We start from the raw sequence: 18,219 nt of genomic DNA, 5'->3' as shown, positions 1-18,219 counted from the left end.
AAGAATACTAGGGAATCTGGCCACCCCTAACCGGCATAAATCTCCTTTATTTAGTTAGCATTGGTGTGTTTTGGATCACTTTTCCGGCCTACATTTGATTTCACCTCTTTTTGTGAGAACGTATTTAAAACCCTGGCACTACTTGACCTGTAATTGTGCACTGCCCTGCAACACTTCCCTAAAAATAGTGTCCACTAATCCCTAAACCCCCTCTGAGAAGTGCTACACATTACCAGGGATTGGCAAGAACTCTCTTCTAGCAAAGAAGAGGGTTCACCTTTTTTTCTGCTTTTAATTTCAATGAATTATGTAAGTTCCATGACGTGGACAATTAAACATGTGTGCACATATCAGATGCAAATAACTTTAGAGGTATAATCCAGAAAAGTTCGACTACATCCCCTGCATTGATGCAGTGCAACACCCTCTTGTGGGGTGAAGCTGATAGATCACGTTGTTGAAACTCTCTTGTCAGTAAGCGCTTACATCATGCTCAAGGAAATTTCTTTCTATAATTAGCTGTCTTTTAATCTTTCAATGAAACTGATCATTATACACAAAGATTTTAGATCATATTTCACCAGAAGAGTTTAATTCATTTAAGTGCGTTTATTTGCAACTCATTCTCTTCAAGTCTGCCAAATTTGGGCTAATTTTGCTACATCTGATTTTCTTACCAAGTTATTCCATTTAAAAATGATCTCGTTAGGCAGCACTTAGCAAACATATTCACACTGTTTGGCTGTTTTCACATTTTGTTATATTATAACCAAAATGCACTGTATTTTACTGAGACTTTATAATGGATCGACACAAAGTGGTAAAAAGTGTAAGGAAGATGATTTGTTTTTCAAATGTTTTATTTGTCAAGTCTTTTACAAATAAAAATCAGAAAGGTATGAAAGCCATTAATTCAGCTATTTTTAGTCTAATACTCTTCAGTAAACTCCAGTGCAACCCGTTGAATTATTCCACAGTATAATATAGTAGGTGAGATTCTAAAATAATATCCCAAACCTTAGACATCTTATGGATAATTTAAAACCCACCAATGGAAAAAGTTTAGCATAACTGCAAACCTACCAAGATAAAGTCCCTATAAACAAACAGGATGAGTAGGATGTGCATTAATGAAAAAAACAGCCAAGAGGCCCATTGCAACTCTGGAGAAACTGTGAAGATCAACAACTTAGGTGGGAGAATCTGTCAAGAAGAGAGCTAAAAGCTGTGCTGAAAACAAATGTGGCCTTTATGAAGGAATGGCAGGAAAAAGGCTATTTGTGAAGGGCAAGAATTTTAAAATTTGGCACAAGCCATGGAAGCAACAGAGCAAATGTGGAAGAACAGGCTGTTCAGAAAAGAGCAGAATGAAATAAAACATGTTATTCATTACATTCATTACATTTTTCTTACAAATTTTCAGTTTTATTTGTAATATCAACTGATGTTCAAATCAAATGAGAAAGGAAAACAAAAGGAGCTGATCAGAGTTGGATGGAGCTAAATATGGCATAATGCGGGAAAAAAGGAAAAGACTGAGGGAACAAAGAGAAGTTGCACCATCCAGCAGGAAAACAGCCCTAAACATACCAGCGACCAATCTATTACCGGAATGTGGTTCTTCTAAAACATTCAATCTCCAGTTTTAAAACCAACTCAGAATCTGTGGAATGATATTCACAGACACTCTCCATCTAACTTGACTGAGCTTGATCTATGTTGCATAGAAGGATGACGTAAACCAAACAACTTGCAGTTTTCATAGCAGCAACATGTGGATCTCCTGGGATGCCAAAAAGAAACTGATACCATAGTTTCTGGATTTTTATTTTTTCAGGCATTTTAAAACCACATATTGTGCACCACTTTGTGTTTGTCTATGAACTCAAATCCCAGCAATGTGACATTTTGGGCTTGGAAAATGTCCCAGGGATATGAATATTTTAGCAAGGCATTGAACAAGGAGTAAAGGCACTATCCTCACACGACAAACTGTGAACAAGCTTTGGTCCTCTAATCGAGTGGGCAACACCACAGTGATATTTCACAGCCGTTTTAAGACATTCAAATCCCACGAGTTCTACATGATTATCAGTGTGGGATGTGTTCGCGATTGCATGCAGGGGAACATAAATCATGTCGTCAGCTGTCTAGCAAGCTGGAAGCTTTGTGCCAGGCTTGCCAGTGGCCACAAAAATAAAGTGGAATGGGAAGGGCAGAGCTGCAGCGTCACATTCCCCCCCGTGAAGATTTTGAAAAAGGAGACCCAAAGTGAAATGAACAGCTGAGCCAATGCACTTGCAATGTTCATGAAGTTTAACAGCATTTGGTTTTGTGTGGTGGGCAAGATTCCTCCGCAATGCATACAAGTGGTAATACTTCAAATGCAAACTACTTACTGATCAGAAATAGACCAAAGTACACCAATACCTCTGTCAAATTGGTCAAACATGATCAATGTCAGCTTGTTTTCCAAATTGCTCAATTTCAGAGACAGTCAACATCAGTGTATTTTTAGTTCACACAACTAATCCTTTAGGCATCAAAAGCATATTTTAGAATAAAGCTCAGACTTTCCAGGCCACCAACCCAGTTGAGATCGTTATTCATCAGACATCAATCTCCCTTATTTATAAACTATGTGGGGAAACTCCAGTTTTTCCGACACAAAAAATATCTACATGGGGAAAACGGCAAACTGCTTAATTTCATGCGCTGTTTGAGATCTAGTCCTTAATTTGGGATAATTCATCGTTTTGTAATTACAACTCTTAAAACTTAACTTAAGCTTTTAGTTTAAACTCAAATTAGTTTGGATCTTGGCTGTGACAGTAATGAGGCCAGTCTTACTCAAATGTTCTGGTCTCGGTTTTGGAAGATGGTTTCCACACCTAAAACCTAAAATCTTACCAATATGGAGAATAAGCCACAGAAGGTCATTCACAAAAATAGTGGCTGTTCAGAAGGCTGCTTTGAATCATTAAGGAAAAGTTGAATGGGAGGAAAAAGCTTGACAGAAAAAGCTGCAGTGGACTAGTGGAGTATTTCATTTCATTGTGGATGGCCTGAGCAGTCTTTTTAATGACAAGGTGATAACATAGGTGGAATATGTTATACCTACGTTTATCACTAAATAAAATATTCATGACTAAATGTTTTATCTAGTCATAAATTACTGAATCTTTTCAATAATATTGCCTTTGGTTTTCCCTTTGTCCTCTCGGAATCAGGTTGGCATATTAAACTTCTGGGTTCCTTCGCGACATTTTTCAAATCTTTTTTTCCACATGGGCTTTATCATCTGGCTTCCTTCAATCCCCCGTCGTATCCAAGTGGCTGGGGAGAGTGAAATCCAGGCTTCTCTGCTGCCTAAGCAGAAGATAAATGGATGGCGTTTAGGATCCCTTTTGGGTGCAGATGAGGGCTTATTTTATTTTTGTTGTAAGTTTAATAGTTAACCAGAAAAATAGCAGAAAAGAAAGATGAGACTCCAGGGTAGACTGCCTGTCTTTATTAAGACTTCGGATACTCCCACTGACCTTACAACACAGCAAAATCAGAGCGTTTACAGCTTTTCAAAAACACCTACAAGTTCAGTGAATCTCAATGCAAATGAGAGAAAACTGTCATGCTTGAACAAGTGTGGGAGGACAAAAAACTACAGCAGGAGAAACTCCTTCTGTAGGAAAACAACTTTGTTTTACAGCAACAGAGATGGATACTTCATTAGTACATCCAGGGTTTGCATACAATCATTCAAAGCTAGTAGACAGTGAGAAGCAGTTTCTCATCAGCTTGCGCTTGAAAATGTTTTTTCTATTTAACTTTACAAAACTGTTACATGTAGCTTTATACAAACCAGGCTGCAGAACAGCTGGGTTTTGATGAGACTCCCTTTTGTAGAGCTTTAAAATCCTCTGTGGTTCCTCCTTCCTCTGACACAAAGTTCATGTACAGTATTCACAAAGATGTGGCCAGTCCTTTATATACTTCTTTCAGTTAAATATCTAGAGAACAAAACATTATTCCGTAAAATAATTAGTCAGCTGAAAGGATGATGCTGAGTGGTGAAGAGTCCTGAATCAGTGGCATGGAGATCTGATGCATCATGCGATGCTTCATCCTGTGTCATCTTTTTCCCCTGATGGGTCATCATCTGTGGTAACCTTCATCTTCACAGAGCCATGTTTACGTTTGAGAGCTGGATGAAGATTTATGATTGGCACAGGTCACAGGGCTCGCTGTGCGAGCGTTGGCAGAGTTCAGGACAAACTAAGGCGACGTGATCACTCCAACAGGAGGAAGTCACAGGACCTCTGGAAGAGAGGAGCAGAAGGAAAGGTTGAAAAATAAAAAGCTATTCGGTAAATACCAGGTGCATCTAAAAAAATAGGATATCATGGGAAAGCTAGTTTCAGGTATTCGATTCAAATGTGAAACTCATTATCAGCACATAGTGACATATTTCAAGTGTTTATGTCTTATATTTCAAGACTATAGAGTACAACTAAAAATCTAATATAGTTTAATTTAGAATATTTCAAAAGTAAGTAAAATATTTTTTTTTACTTCAGAAAGGTTATGTTACAGTGTTGCTAAGGCCTGTCGGCTCCACTTGAGGACAGTTGTATCAAAGCATTTTAGTGGAAAGTTAAGTGGAAGGAAAATGCAGAAAAAAGTGGAGAATCATCACAGATAACCACAACTTCAAAAGGATTTTTACGATTTTATCCAAGTTATGATGGTCTCTGGGGTAATTTTACAAGGAATCCAACATTTTTGCACTGACTTCAGCTGCAGCTCTCGGCTTGTGAATTTTCTCCTAACTCTTTAAAATAAACAGAAATAGGTGCTTGAGATATTCAACTCTACCTCTAGTGAATATGTTTCACTTTTTAACCTACTAAAATAAATGATTATATTTCTTGATGATATTTAAGTTCATTAAGATGCAACTTTTTAGCATCATATTACCAGAAAAGAGACTCCGATCGGTAGCCACTGTTCAGTGATACTCTGTTGGCATCACTGAACAGGGCAACGATGTGGTGCACAAACCTCTGACCCGTTGACAATACTAACTGCAAAAGGATGCTAACCATGCCGCAGGGGGCAGGTTCCCAATAAATCTTTACTGTCTTGTTTACAAGGATCAAATGAAAAGGCAGCAAGACTCCAAACACATTACAGAGAAAAGCAGCTAACATGTGAAACGCAGGACACATTGTTTTAGAGATATTTAAGACGTGGGGTCAAGATCTGGTCAGATTTTAACCTTCACCTTAAGTTCAGGTCTGAATATAAACTGCCCTCATGTAGCGCTACATTGTGACTTTAGATCAGCCTGGTGTATTAGTCCTGCTAAGACAGTCATCTCACATATCCAGATTTACGAGTGAAGATGAGAAGCCAAATATGTTTAGGTTTTATGACGGAGTTAACAGAAAGAGATATGCGGGACTGAGAATGAGAGAAAGGGAACTGATTGAGATGGTACCAAAGAAAGTCATGATCCATTTTCCTGGCTAACCAATTATGATTTCTGGCTTGTACTTTGGTAACAGGTGAGAGTTAAAATCCAGCAGATATATGGGGGGGAAGGCTGCTGACATTGCTCCTGGGAGGGAAACGAGTGCAGCATTGCACGGTGCTTAATTGCTGCGGAGTCGTGTTTCTAACCCCCGGTGGCGCAGCACTTGTGGATTGGGGCTCCTCGTCGCCTCTGGAATTCCTCTCTGGGCCCCGGTCCGAGTCAGTCGAGCTGGTGAATAAAAGCTGTCAACAGGATAAAGATACCCCCGCTTCTCTTCGACTTTTCCTTCAGCACTGCTTCCATATCCCATCTCCACCTTTTTTTAGTGTAAGTGAACTCTTCGTGCCGCACCTTCCTTTTCTCGGGGGGGCTTCTCGCTTTCACTGTGGTGATGAACTGCATGTTTGATTGAGAGCAGCTTCACTGCAGGGACAGTTCACCCATATTTAAAGACAAAGCGTGCTTTGTCTACTTCAAATACACATCAGCCAAGCTGCAATGGGTTTTCTAGAACAATTGAATTCTACGTTACACAAAATATCCTGTAGAAAGAGTGAGCTAGTTCTACTGAATCCTGCTTTTAGGGGCCAAATATTTATATATTGGAGACTGCTTCCACTGATGAGCAGTGAAGGAGCTGCTGTTCCACATCATCACACTGCCTCCACCGTGCTCAACTCGCAAGTTGATTTCCCTTCCCAAAGTGGCACCAATTGAGAAAAAAATATCCAGGCCCTAAAACTACGTCACCTGTTCATTTTTGCATACTTTTGTTTCCAGTTTTTGTCTGTGTGTCATAAAACATTTTCCAAACTGTGTACCTGCAACGTGCTGCGGCTTCATGGGGCCTGCTTTCTTCATGAAAGACTCCTCGCTTTCGAAAGCGAGGATGGGCTCAGCGGACGTGCCGGTCTCAGAGTTGTCCCGGGCTCCATTGGATGTGTTGTCCTGGTTTGTGAGGTGGATGAAGTCTTCGAAGTGGCCAGCGTCTCCTTTAGAGGACAGACCGTTTTCATGCCTCACCGGCTGGAGCCCATTAACCACTGAGAGGCTACAGAGAGGGAAACATGGAGAACAGCTCAGTTGGCCAACATGACTCAGATCAGAGTGAGTCATTTTGCCATTGCTAAAGAAAATGAGGAAATCAGTTCATTCTTCAACTATTAACACTGTTTACTGACAGCCTGATCCTTGTGGCTTTCTGCTTACCAATAAAACCAACAAATTTCCTGCAAGTAAATTTTGGTAGTTATGTTCCACCTTTGTTTCCTGGCAAGCTTTTCTCCGCTCGTGGTGCTTTGCGAGCAAGAAGAATTGAGCCTTACCTTTCTTTGAAGTTACTCTGTCCATTCTCTGCCTTGTTGTTGGGCAGACCCTCCTCCAGTTTCGCCTGATTGTCAGCAGATACTAAAGTGACACAAAGTAAACAGAGCTTACAGCTGACCCACATTTTCTACCAAAGTTCAACATAAAACATCAGATTTTAGGTTCATTTCAAGCTTTGCTGTTATTTTGGTTCCTGCTGCTTCTTTTGCTCAATGTTCTTCTGAGACTGTGCACATTGTTTTCCTACATGTTACAGAAGCAAAATGGCAAAAATGGTTTAATAACTGGCAGTAAAAATTTTACAAATGATTTTATAGTACATCATAAATTTCCACTATAAAGATACATCTACGCAAGCTGAAATATACATTTCAAGTGTTTATTTCCAGTAATTTAGATGACTATGGCTAACAGTTTATAAAAAAGGACAATTTGGGTTTCATAAAATTATATTAATATATCAGGTAAGTAAAGAATCAGCCTGTGGTTCTGCTGAAGCGTTTAGGAAGTCCAGGATGCTTTAGCAGCTGTCACCATTTCTACATTAGGTCCAGTGTAAAAGCCTGCACACCAGCCTCATCCCACACCTGGTAAAGCTTTTTCCTACCGCATTTTTTCCTTCTGCTAAACTTTCCATTAATATGCTTCGTAGGAGCACTGAGCAGTCATGTTTTTAGTCACGACCTTTTATAGCAGTCTATTGGATAACTATAGAATGAGCTGTCTTACAAATGATTGTGTGTAGGCCACAACATTACATTTTAGTTTTTAAAATATTTTTTATTAGTCTATTGTAATATTTTGATTAATTGAAAAACAGAAGTTGCTTTTGTTCCTATCAGCATCAAAATTAATTGAATATCTTAAAATAATAACATGAATGTAATATGTTGATATGAACTAAAATGTTTTAATTTCTGAACTATACTCAGTGGTATTCTAATTTACTTTAATTGTAAAACTTCAGAACAAATACCATTGTAGACATAAGTAAATAATGAAAGGTTTAATTTTGTTCAGGCATCTTTCGTAAGGACTCGGGGACCCCCCAATCTGAGCTTCTTAAGCATTTGGTTGTGGCTAACAAAAAGCACCAGCCGACCCTGATTAAAGCGGATCCCTGCTTGCCAGACCTCCAACCACATCAGTTCCTGGCTAACGATTTCCTCATTCAGACAAGACTGGAACCAGCAGCCTTTCTCTGAGAACTCACCGCATCCAACTCGATTGTTACATAACAGAAGCAGCTGATAATACTTTCAGATAACATTTATCAAGAACACATTTTTTCCCCCTTAGATCCAGGTTGACACAAAAGTGTCATGTATCAAAAATAGGTGTAAAACTGCAGCAGGCTGTTGCCATTAGCCCACTCTTACTCCCATCCCTCAAGCTAAGGGATTCAACAAGCAGTGAGCACACATGGGTCCCATTGTGCCGCGTAAAACAAGCCTGACTGCAGCTGCACAGGATATGAGGCAGAGATATAATCTAAAAACCCTTTAATACGACAAGCTTCACGGTGAATCCGACTCAGATGGGAGTACATACTGAAGATGCAGCAGATATTTGTGCTTTTGTTTAGTGCCGCACAAAGAGAAAAGGAACATTTGTTCAAAGGTACTGCTTAATAAAAAAAATAATTAAATCAGTAAACTTGCAACAAGATGAGTAAGAGAACTTTTTATTACAGTTTATTAATTAAGGTCGTAAACATCTTTTAGTGGACTCTGAAAACCATCCCAAAGTCTTCACTTAAATTTAAGTCTTTGTCTTAATGTTACGTCCAAAATGATCATTTTCAGCAAATTAAAGGTTGATGGGGAAACAATGTTTTATTTTAATTGATTAAAGACCATCTTTAAAAGTCAGAGGAATCCAATTCAATGTTCTGCTTACCTTTGCTGGTCTCTCCCTGCAAGTCATTGGAGAAAGCGACTGTAGCGGATTTAGTTTCTTTCTGCAAAGGAGGAACTTGCTCACTTACTGAACAGTAAGGGTTTTGCTTCTTGTTTTAGTAAAAAAGTAAAAGTTTACATCTACCTTTTCACCCCCATCAGTCTTGCGTGTCCTCTTCATGATCTCTTCCAGACGCTGACAAAAAAACAAAAAACAAAAACAGAAGTAATAAAGTCAGGGAAACATTTTATTTTGATAAATTTTTTAAATTTGCAGAATATTCTTTACTTTAACATTTTGTAATGCATTGCTGTATTTTATAGCAATGCATAACAGTATAGAAATAGTTGTCCTTGAATAGCTGGGATACCAGTTTCAGTTCTATGAATAGTCTGATGTAGGCAAGTGTCAGTTAATAATCAACACTGGCATAGATTTCCTGTCATTCTGATAAGATGGCTAAGTGATAAATTTAGTTTTTTTCTGGCTGGTCAACTGGTTGAAACATTTCCTTAGCTTAAAAAAACAAAACGGCAAATTCAACTGTTTGGAAGCAAGTCTGGTAGTGAAACTCTCAGACAATCATGGCATTTAAACAAAGAGTGCCACCCATCACTGTTTTTACAGTGAAACTGTTTCCACAGCAGGTCGTCTAATGGAGTAGACTGACTATTAAACCAGCTAATATCAGCTTATTTTTATGCCACTCTCTGTAGCAACTGATAAAAAATTATATAGTGCCATTTTAAACGAATAAGACCAAAAATTGCTTTAACTTGTCAAATAGTAATAAAGTTTTTGAACATTATAAAAAATATCATAAGTACATGACCACTGTTCTCTCTGAACATTACTACAATTCTCCAATATTACAAATTCAGAAATAGTGCAACAAATAATAAAAATGACAAATTTGCCATTCATTATAACAGGAAACTGCACTAACAGCTTCTTTCCCAAAGCGGTCCTAAATATGATTTGTTTAGCTACAGTGACTACATTGTTAAAAAAAATTATTTTGAATGCTGGTTATGCTTGTTTGACATTTAAAATGTCAAAAATGATTACAGTATTGGCTGCTACACTCTGAATAGAAGAATGACAAAATGGTACAAAAACAGATTGAAAGCTACTAAAATTTGTGTTTATTTTGCATTTATGCTTATGCATCAAAGTAACATTTTTTTATGGATAATTTTAGAACAGTCAACATGATGTTACTTCAGCAAGAGCAAAACAAGAATAATTGTTGCTTTTCTGCTTTAAAGAACATATAAAACTGGCTGCTACACTCTGACCAGAAGAATGACAGCATGATACAAAACAGCTTAAAATCTAGTAAACTTTGTGTGTTCTACATTTATAGAGAGGCAAAAAGTAACATTTATAGCTAATTTTAGAATAGTCAATATGATGTTATTTCAGCAGGAGCAACACATGAGTAATTTTGCTTTTCAGCTTTAAAGAAAGCATGGCTGCTACACTCTGAACAGAATGACAGCATGATACAAAAACAGCCTGAAAGCTAGTAAACTGTGTGATCTACAATTATAGTTATGCACCAAAGTAACATTTTCTATGTCTAATTTTATAACAGTCAAAGTAATGTTACTTCAGTGGAGGCAAAATTGTTGCTTTTCTTGCTTAAAAAAAGAAATTACCGTTATGCATTTTTGTTTCAGGGTTTTGTGTAACTACCCAGAGTCTGATGATGGTTACTACTTTAGTTTCTAGTACTTGGTTGGAAACTTGACAGGAATAGTCTGCAAAACTCAGCCTATCAGAGTTTCGGACTGTTTAATTTACAATTTCAGTCTCATGTTTCATTTTCTATTTATTCTTTCTATGTCATAATATTTCTCTATTTTTGTAACTTTAATACTAAACTAGTTATTAGTAAGACAACTTATAATAGATTGTTCTATTATCGACACTCGGTTTTGAGTGATGATGATGATGAAGTGTAACTTGTGTAATTGGCAAAAAATAAAACAGGTATTGGTTGAATTTTGCACAGCTGAGCAGTGAGGTGATGGTGTGGCTGTGCTTTAATAAAAATTAACCCCGTCTGCTTTTCACATATATATGCACTGAAGTTAGACACAAGATCTGACCTTCCTCTGACGCAGTTACACCACAACTGCAGCTGCCGCTCATAAACGAGAGGCATTTTTAAGATCCGGGATTATTTCACACACAGCTCAGACACTCATAGCTTTGGTATCTAGTTTAGCTGCAAAACGTGCTTCCACACTGTAGATTTCTGTTGTCCCAGTAAGTTGCTGATGCTGCTGTAAACCCCAGGGCACTTCAAGCCACCTGTGTGCTTTATGAAGCCGGTCTAAACGGAGCATCTTTGTTGTGGAGGACGAGATGTTCCTGTGGGCTCATTCCTGCTGATTTAGTGACCCCTGGCAGTACTACGTCTGCTGGGAAGAGGCAGCATGCTTACAAAGCTCTTTTGAGATAATGGAAGAGGAACTATTAAGACCAAACAAAACAAGTCGGATAAAAAAAAAAAACACGCATTCTTGCTTTCAACGAAGATATTAAGATATGTTCATATAAGGCATGACATTTTGCTTTGCAAAAGTATGGATGCATTTCAAGCTTCACCACATTTTTCACATCACAATCAGATTTTTTCAATGAATTTAAGAACTTCAAAATTTCTTAAAACATAAAAACAAGATCGGATTTCTGTTTCTTGAAGACGTTTACTGTTCTCATCCAAAGGGTTTCTCCAGGTTCGAACATGGATGGGATATGTCACGCTTCTATAGTTATATCACAGATGCGGACATTAAGGTCACTTGTTTGATCCTTTATTCTATTCAATGTTTAGGGCAATGAGCAGTGTTGGTACTTATCCACACAAATCTGACCTTTTGTCGTCTCAGTGGGACAAAAATTATGTTTTTCTTTGACCAGAGAGCCATATAACTGTTGGTCTTTTCATTGTTTTATTTTTTTTATTGCCCTTATTGTGGTCTGAACAGTGTGTTTATTTTTATTTATCCTCATGTTATGTATACTTACATGTTGGATTTAATATTACTGTATGTTTTGGGGACTACAGGTGGAAATCAGCATTTGTAGCTATAACCTAGTACAGTACATCTCTCCTTCAGTGGTTGATGTATGCTGTACATTGTCCCATTTTAAATAAATTTGAGTTATTGGATGTGCTTCCTATACGACATGTTGAAAGCTATAAGAAAGATTCTTATACCTTTTTCTCTAAAATGGCTCCTCTTTCGACACTCTTCCATAAAAGCAACATTATTAAAGTGCATCACTAATAGTCGACATGTCAACACATTCTCCTTCCTTAGTTATAGATCTCTGCAGCTTTTCAAAACCACCAAGGGGCTCATGGTTGTTTTAATTAATGGTTTCCTTTGCCAGCTTTTCAATTCTGGCAAATCCCCATCTACATAGGTTTGAAGTTGTGCCATATCTTCTAAATTTTTAAGTTTAAATGAAAAGGGTCCAATAAAATCGTTAAAGCTGGAAACACACTCTGCTATATTTATGACCATTCTGGTGTGTTCCTTTGTTCTTCAAGAGGCTGTTTGATCACTTATATTCACTAAAATCCTGTTGGATCAGAAGTGGGGTTGTATTGCACACAGGTGGGCTCTGTAAAGTAAATTGGTGCTTTCTGAAAGGCAGATTGCTGCACTGGGGTTGAATAAAAATGCACGCCATGCTTTTTTAGATTTGTGAACAGGTTTGATCACATCTTTCACTTCATAATTTATACCCATATTTTCCTTTAAGCTGTTTCGTACTGCAGCAGAAACAAACAAACAAAAACAACAAAAAAAACACTGTTAAAAGAGAAAGTCAAGTACAAATTTGTGGTTGTTCTCCCCAAGCGCTTCACTTTAGTTACCATTCTCTCCTCCTTCTGGTCTTATGGCTGACCCAGGGCTGCTGAGCATGAACATAAAGGTCACAGAAGTATCATTATACATGTGCAAAGATCTTCACAAATCCACTCAGATAAGATTGGGGCAGCTAGCCTGCCAATATTAGGACTTATATATAGACACGCACTCTAAAACACAGAGGCACTCCAAGGCCTATTAAATCATGGCATGCAGACAGCCCCTCCAGGATAAGCCAAAAACATCATTCGTATTGGTTTCAGGGACTCGGCTTTCCAGCCTGATTTTTGTTGTGTCAGAGGCCAAGCCTCAGAGCGAACATAACCCAGAATATAAATGCACCACTCATGGGGGAGTGAAGGAGATTTTGCATTAGCTAATTTGTTTCTTAACTTGTAGTATTTTTTGTTTCAATGAACAATGGATTTGGATGCATGCTTCCCTTTAAAGTCATAATGGTGAATATCTTGTTTGAACTCGAGTTACAATCTAGTGGAGAGAACAGCGGTGGGAGAGCAGATGTACAGTCCTACCTTTTTCCTCTCCAGTCTCTCCTGCTCCTCCTTCTGGAAGTGTTTCTCCCTTTCGAGACGCTGCTTCTCCGCCTCCTCCCGAGCTCTCGCCTCAGCCTCTTCTTTCTGAAACACAAACACATGGAAATCCAACCACAACTTCTTTGCAGGCAAATGAACGGGGGGAAAAACACTGCAGCCAAAAAAACATGGCTTTTTTTTTTTTTCTCTTAACGTAACAAGGGTGTGGTTGTTCCCTACTGTTACTGTTTACAACCACAAACGGGATATTTTCCTGTACAAAAAAAAGATCCTTTTTGGACTTTTCCTGTCCTCATGAGGACAATAGAGTCAAAAAAAAGAAAAAAAGAAAGAGGTCATCAAAACAATGGGCTCTGTGTTTGAAAGCTGGATCATGTTTGACCACAAAAACATATTTGGGAATGACCACAAGAGGGCAGCAAAGTGTTACAGCTTATGACACCACAGTAGAATCATGTTATGTGTCTACAAAATATAAAATTAATTGAGAAGTGGATTTTCTGGCTGTTCCTAGCTGAACACACTTCCTCTCTAGTTTCATCCTCACAAACTCCAGCTGTGTTGTTCTAACCAGTTTATCCAAATGACCTGTTTCTGTAAGCGCAGGTTCTCCTCCTGCTCAGCCTTGGCTTTCTCCTCAGCCTCCTTCTCCTCCTGCAGCCTCGTCTCTTCGTCCCTCCTCTGCTGCTCCTCGGCCATGGCTCTCGCCTCCTCTTCCCTGCGCTGTCTCTCCTCTGCCTCTCTTGCTATTCGCTCCTCTCTCAGGATCCTGGATCATACGAGGACAAAACAGGACTTAATATTACATCAAGACTTTCCCTCTTAAATGTGTTTGATCACAACTCTGACTGATCCACATGGAAGCTTTAAATCAGTTTCAGAAATACAAATTTGGAATTTTGTCTGAATCAGTAAAATTACCTTAGATCTGTAATTTGACAGGGCTGTCCCAACACAAATACATTTTTAACTAAATTATGTTGTAGTTCTTTCTGTTCCTGCTGAAATAAAAACATCCCCACATCCCGGTGCTGCCACTACCATGTGTCACTGCGAGGACAGTGTGTTCAGAGTGATATGAAGGGTTTCTGGTTTATTAGTCTTGCATATGAACCAAAAAGTTCTATTTTTATGCCTTATCTGATTAGTGCAAATTCTACTTTATATTGCATATGGCAAATAGAAAACAGGACATCTTATCTTATTGTTTCAACATTGTCTTTTTCACAGTCTTTTCTAAAAGGTCACACTTGGGGAGTATATGGCTAATATACTGTATATGTGGCTTGTGACGTGGGAAAAAAGTCTTGTTATAAGGGAAATAATCTGCCAGTGGAACCGATACTTTTAAATCAACATCTAGGAAATTGTGACTTAAAACAAGCACATATTTGTTGCTGAAAAGTTACTTGTAAGTTAGTTGTGTGCTATTTCAAGTGTTCTAAGATATTTGCACTAAAAATTAGACCAAGAATACTTGGTAAGATTTTGTGCTTATGCAGGGTTATACTGACATTAAATACCACACAGGTGGAATGTGTTAACTAATTATGTGTATTCTAAAGGCAATTTGGTTGCAGTGCATTTTAAAGTACATATTTGACAGATATATATCAAATCCATAAAAAAACAAAAAACAAACAAAAAAAAAAGTAAAGGCTTACTACTATTCTATAAATCAAACCAAGAGCTTTCCATTTGCACATCTACTCTCCCCAGACCGACTGACCTTTCTTTCTCCTCTTGTTCGCGCCGCTCTTGCTCCTCCCTCTCTCTCTGCTCCCGGGCCTGGCGGCGTTTTTCTGCCAGGATGCGGGCTGCCTCCTCAGGGTCATTGGTGCCAGCCATGGGCTTGGCTGACGGAGAAGGTGAAGGCGACACAGCGCGAGCAGAGGGGGTCGAAGCCGCTGGCTCGAGCTGGGAAGGAGTGGGAGAGGGACTGGGGATGCTTGGAGTTTGAGGCGTGGAAGCAGCAGAAGAAACTGTGATGGCAGGAGCCACAGGAGAACCTGAAACACAAGTATTTTAAAACGAGAACCATCAGGTTTAATTGTGTAATATTTGTATATTTTCCGCTACTTTTTCTTCAAAAAAAAAAAAAAAATTCTAGCATAAAAATGGATTAAATGGCCAAGTTAATCAGCACAGTCTGTCTGTACTTAGTGTGGTTCAGACATGACAGATGGTTGTTGATACTTATTGCTTATTAAAAACATTACACAGATGTTTTACATTTATTCTATTGTTCTTTCGAGATATAGACACAGAGCGAGGCACAAGAGAAGAGAGTTTAAGGCAATTATTTAAATAAATGTGTTAATGTGTGCATTAACACATTAAACGTGATAATGGAGATTTTTTCTGTACTTATCCATGTCTGAAATGCTAAATGAAAATGCTGGTGGGATGCCATTCCCAGATCCAAATACTTTCTTCTGAGAAAACTACCCAGCAACATCACTATCAGCTGATAAAACTAGCTTAGTGGACATACCATAGGAATGTTATTGGTGAATTATACTAAGATGTAGCTAAGCTGGACAAAAAGTCTTTAAAGTAGAACATTCCTTCCTCTCAATACACATAATGTCATTAAGAGGTTAATTTATTTCAGTCATTCTGTTTAAAAAGTGAAACTTATTGAGCATATAAAAGCATGGGGAAGAACTGACTTCACATTAAAGAGTCTTTTTAAAGACAAGCGGATACAGAATACATGGTTATTGTTAAAGAAGAGCTCTCAAGTCTATAAATGAAAAGTTGAGTGGAAGGGAAAAGTTTGGCAGAAAAGATGAACAAGTGACATGTACAAGTCTTTACAGGAATGTGAAGCCAAGTCCTTCCTAGAGCTTAGTGGAGATTTACAAGGTATGAATTGTGGCTTGACACAACTATATTGAGTTACTGAAATGTAAGTACTTTTTGATTATTTTATTTATTGAGATGCACCTGTACTGCAATAATATAGTCTGAAACATTTCACTCCAGTTTACACTTCAATCTGAAGAAAAATCGAATCCATTTGTATCCATGTTTGTGTCTACTTCCATGATTAACTCCCAATAAACATTTAATTCATACAAGCTCCCGTTAGAGAAGCACATACTGAAACACTAACTTAAGAAATGCAGCATTTTTCCAGCTTTAGTTACTCACTCCTCCGTCTCTCTGGAGTGGTGGGCCTGCGGGGCTCCTTCACTCTCTCCAGTGGAGCAGGGGAAGCGGTCCGGTGATCTATCCTAGCCGGGGTGCTGGCTCGTTTCGGCCGGGCTTTAGGAGTGGCTGGGGTGCCACGGGTTGATGGGGGCTTTGGGGTGGCAGCAGGGCTTGGAGAGGCATTTCTGCCCTTGGGTGTGGCTGGAGATGCTGGTCGCTGTCTAGATAAAGGACTTGGACTGGAAGAGAGAGACGAGAGAGCAGGAAAATATGAAACATGAAGGAAATTATTGCAACACAGAAAACTAAAAACACAAGATAGCTTGTTTAGGTAAAAATTATTCTGAATAATTGCAGTCTCACTGCAAAATAAACAGGCATTGCCCCACAAACACTTGGCAGTGAACCATTCCTGTCCTTAAAATGTTTTCCCCCTTCAAGCCTGGGCTCAAGGAATTTGATTTATTTTCCCCTTTCACTCTATCCATCTGTTATAGAAGTGACTTATTGTGTGGTCTGGGAAATAGAGAGGAATCTCTGAATGTCCCTCAACACGCGACTCCATCAGTTATGAAAGCAGGTTAATGAAAAGTCAGACCAGCACAGACACAAAAACTCAGTCAGTAAGCAGAAGCAAGCCGGAGGGCATCATGGTTCAATTATTCTAGAGTACAGCATCATTGAATGTTTCTTTACAGGTTTTAAAAGAGCAGATTATTGTACCAGCTCAGAAAGCTTATTGGTTTTTGGTCTCACTCTGGCAGCCAGGTAAAGTTTAAACAGAACAATTTTTTTGTATGAAGAAATATTCTATTTTAACAGTCATAACCACCGATTTTAAGCTGAGAATATAACAAATACATCACATACCTTGGATCAGGTCGGTGTCTCATGCTGGGCAGGGATTGCCTCTTCTTCAGGACCTTCTCTTTACTGATGGCCTTTTTCTCCTTCTCATTCTCCCGTTCTTTGTCTCTTTTTTCCTTCTTGTTTTTATCCATCTGAAATAAAGAGATTTTTAATCAAAATTAGCATTCATTTTGCTTAAAAAGTTTTTGTATTATAGAAATAAAGCTGAAAAGTTTAGAAAAAACAGTTTGCAGATCAGGATACATTTTAATTCAAAGTGTGTTAAAAATCCCAAATACTGGATCTGAGCCACGATCGAGACTTTTCCAGCTACATTCATCAGCCCCTCTGACTAAACTCGACTCCAGATACTCAGCACTTGTCAATTTTCTGGGATTTCATGTCAGCTGCAACTCTAAAAACAAACATGAGACTATTTGCATAGCTAATTAAAGAAAAATCTAAGCCCTTTTTAAGATTCACAACATGCAAAATGTTAATCACAGGAAACCAGATGCTGTATTGCCTGCTGCAAAAAAACAAACTGTCACCTCACCTGGTCTTTGTTCTCAAAAATCCTCTCAACAGCTGCTCATAAAGAACTGAGGCACCTCTAGAGGAGTTGAAACACTACTCATGTCATTTTTGAAGTTCAAAGTAATAGGAAACCATTTTATGTTTTATCAGCACTTGGTTAACTGAATCCCATCAAAGCAGATGATGAAGATGTTCGATTTAGCAAAGCACTTCAGTAACAAAATCCTGACAAAGAGTTCTTGGTAGTTTCAATTTCACCTATTATTTATTTATCAGGTCTAGTAAAATGTATCTACTGCTTTTAACTTACAGGTGTGGAGCTTCGTCTGTGCTGCCGCTGGGTGATGTCCGGTGTGCTAGATGTCACCCTCCAGCGGTCAGAGCAGCGGTGGTGTGGCTGGTGGGCGCACAAGGTTAGGGGGCTGGCTGAGGCCGAACGAGGGCACAGAGAAGAGTCTATGGATAAGAGTTA

At 38.6% G+C, this 18,219-nt stretch overlaps 1 protein-coding gene across 5 annotated transcripts in view; it reads right to left on the bottom strand.

Moving 5' to 3' along the window:
• Window positions 1-3,496: 3,496 nt before the first annotated feature.
• Window positions 3,497-18,219, bottom strand: part of map7d1 (MAP7 domain containing 1) — a 40,749-nt gene continuing 26,026 nt past the window's right edge. For 4 of the 5 annotated variants that reach the window (XM_014472893.2, XM_023330459.1, XM_023330461.1 and 1 more), the window contains 11 exons: window positions 18,058-18,203; window positions 17,232-17,362; window positions 16,362-16,600; window positions 14,935-15,214; window positions 13,794-13,974; window positions 13,185-13,289; window positions 8,903-8,953; window positions 8,759-8,819; window positions 6,859-6,940; window positions 6,355-6,584; window positions 3,497-4,316 (listed from right to left, as the gene is read on the bottom strand). In XM_014472893.2, the coding sequence (XP_014328379.1) occupies window positions 4,306-4,316; window positions 6,355-6,584; window positions 6,859-6,940; window positions 8,759-8,819; window positions 8,903-8,953; window positions 13,185-13,289; window positions 13,794-13,974; window positions 14,935-15,214; window positions 16,362-16,600; window positions 17,232-17,362; window positions 18,058-18,203 (1,517 nt within the window). In that variant the 3' untranslated portion in view covers window positions 3,497-4,305. The remainder of the gene's footprint in view (window positions 4,317-6,354; window positions 6,585-6,858; window positions 6,941-8,758; window positions 8,820-8,902; window positions 8,954-13,184; window positions 13,290-13,793; window positions 13,975-14,934; window positions 15,215-16,361; window positions 16,601-17,231; window positions 17,363-18,057; window positions 18,204-18,219) is intronic. The other variant, XM_023330460.1, reaches the window with a different exon arrangement.

Source organism: Xiphophorus maculatus, chromosome 3 (assembly GCF_002775205.1).
Source record: "Xiphophorus maculatus strain JP 163 A chromosome 3, X_maculatus-5.0-male, whole genome shotgun sequence".
In the NCBI taxonomy this organism is placed as follows: Eukaryota; Metazoa; Chordata; class Actinopteri; order Cyprinodontiformes; family Poeciliidae; genus Xiphophorus; species Xiphophorus maculatus.
This window is presented reverse-complemented; position numbering and strand designations above follow the sequence as displayed.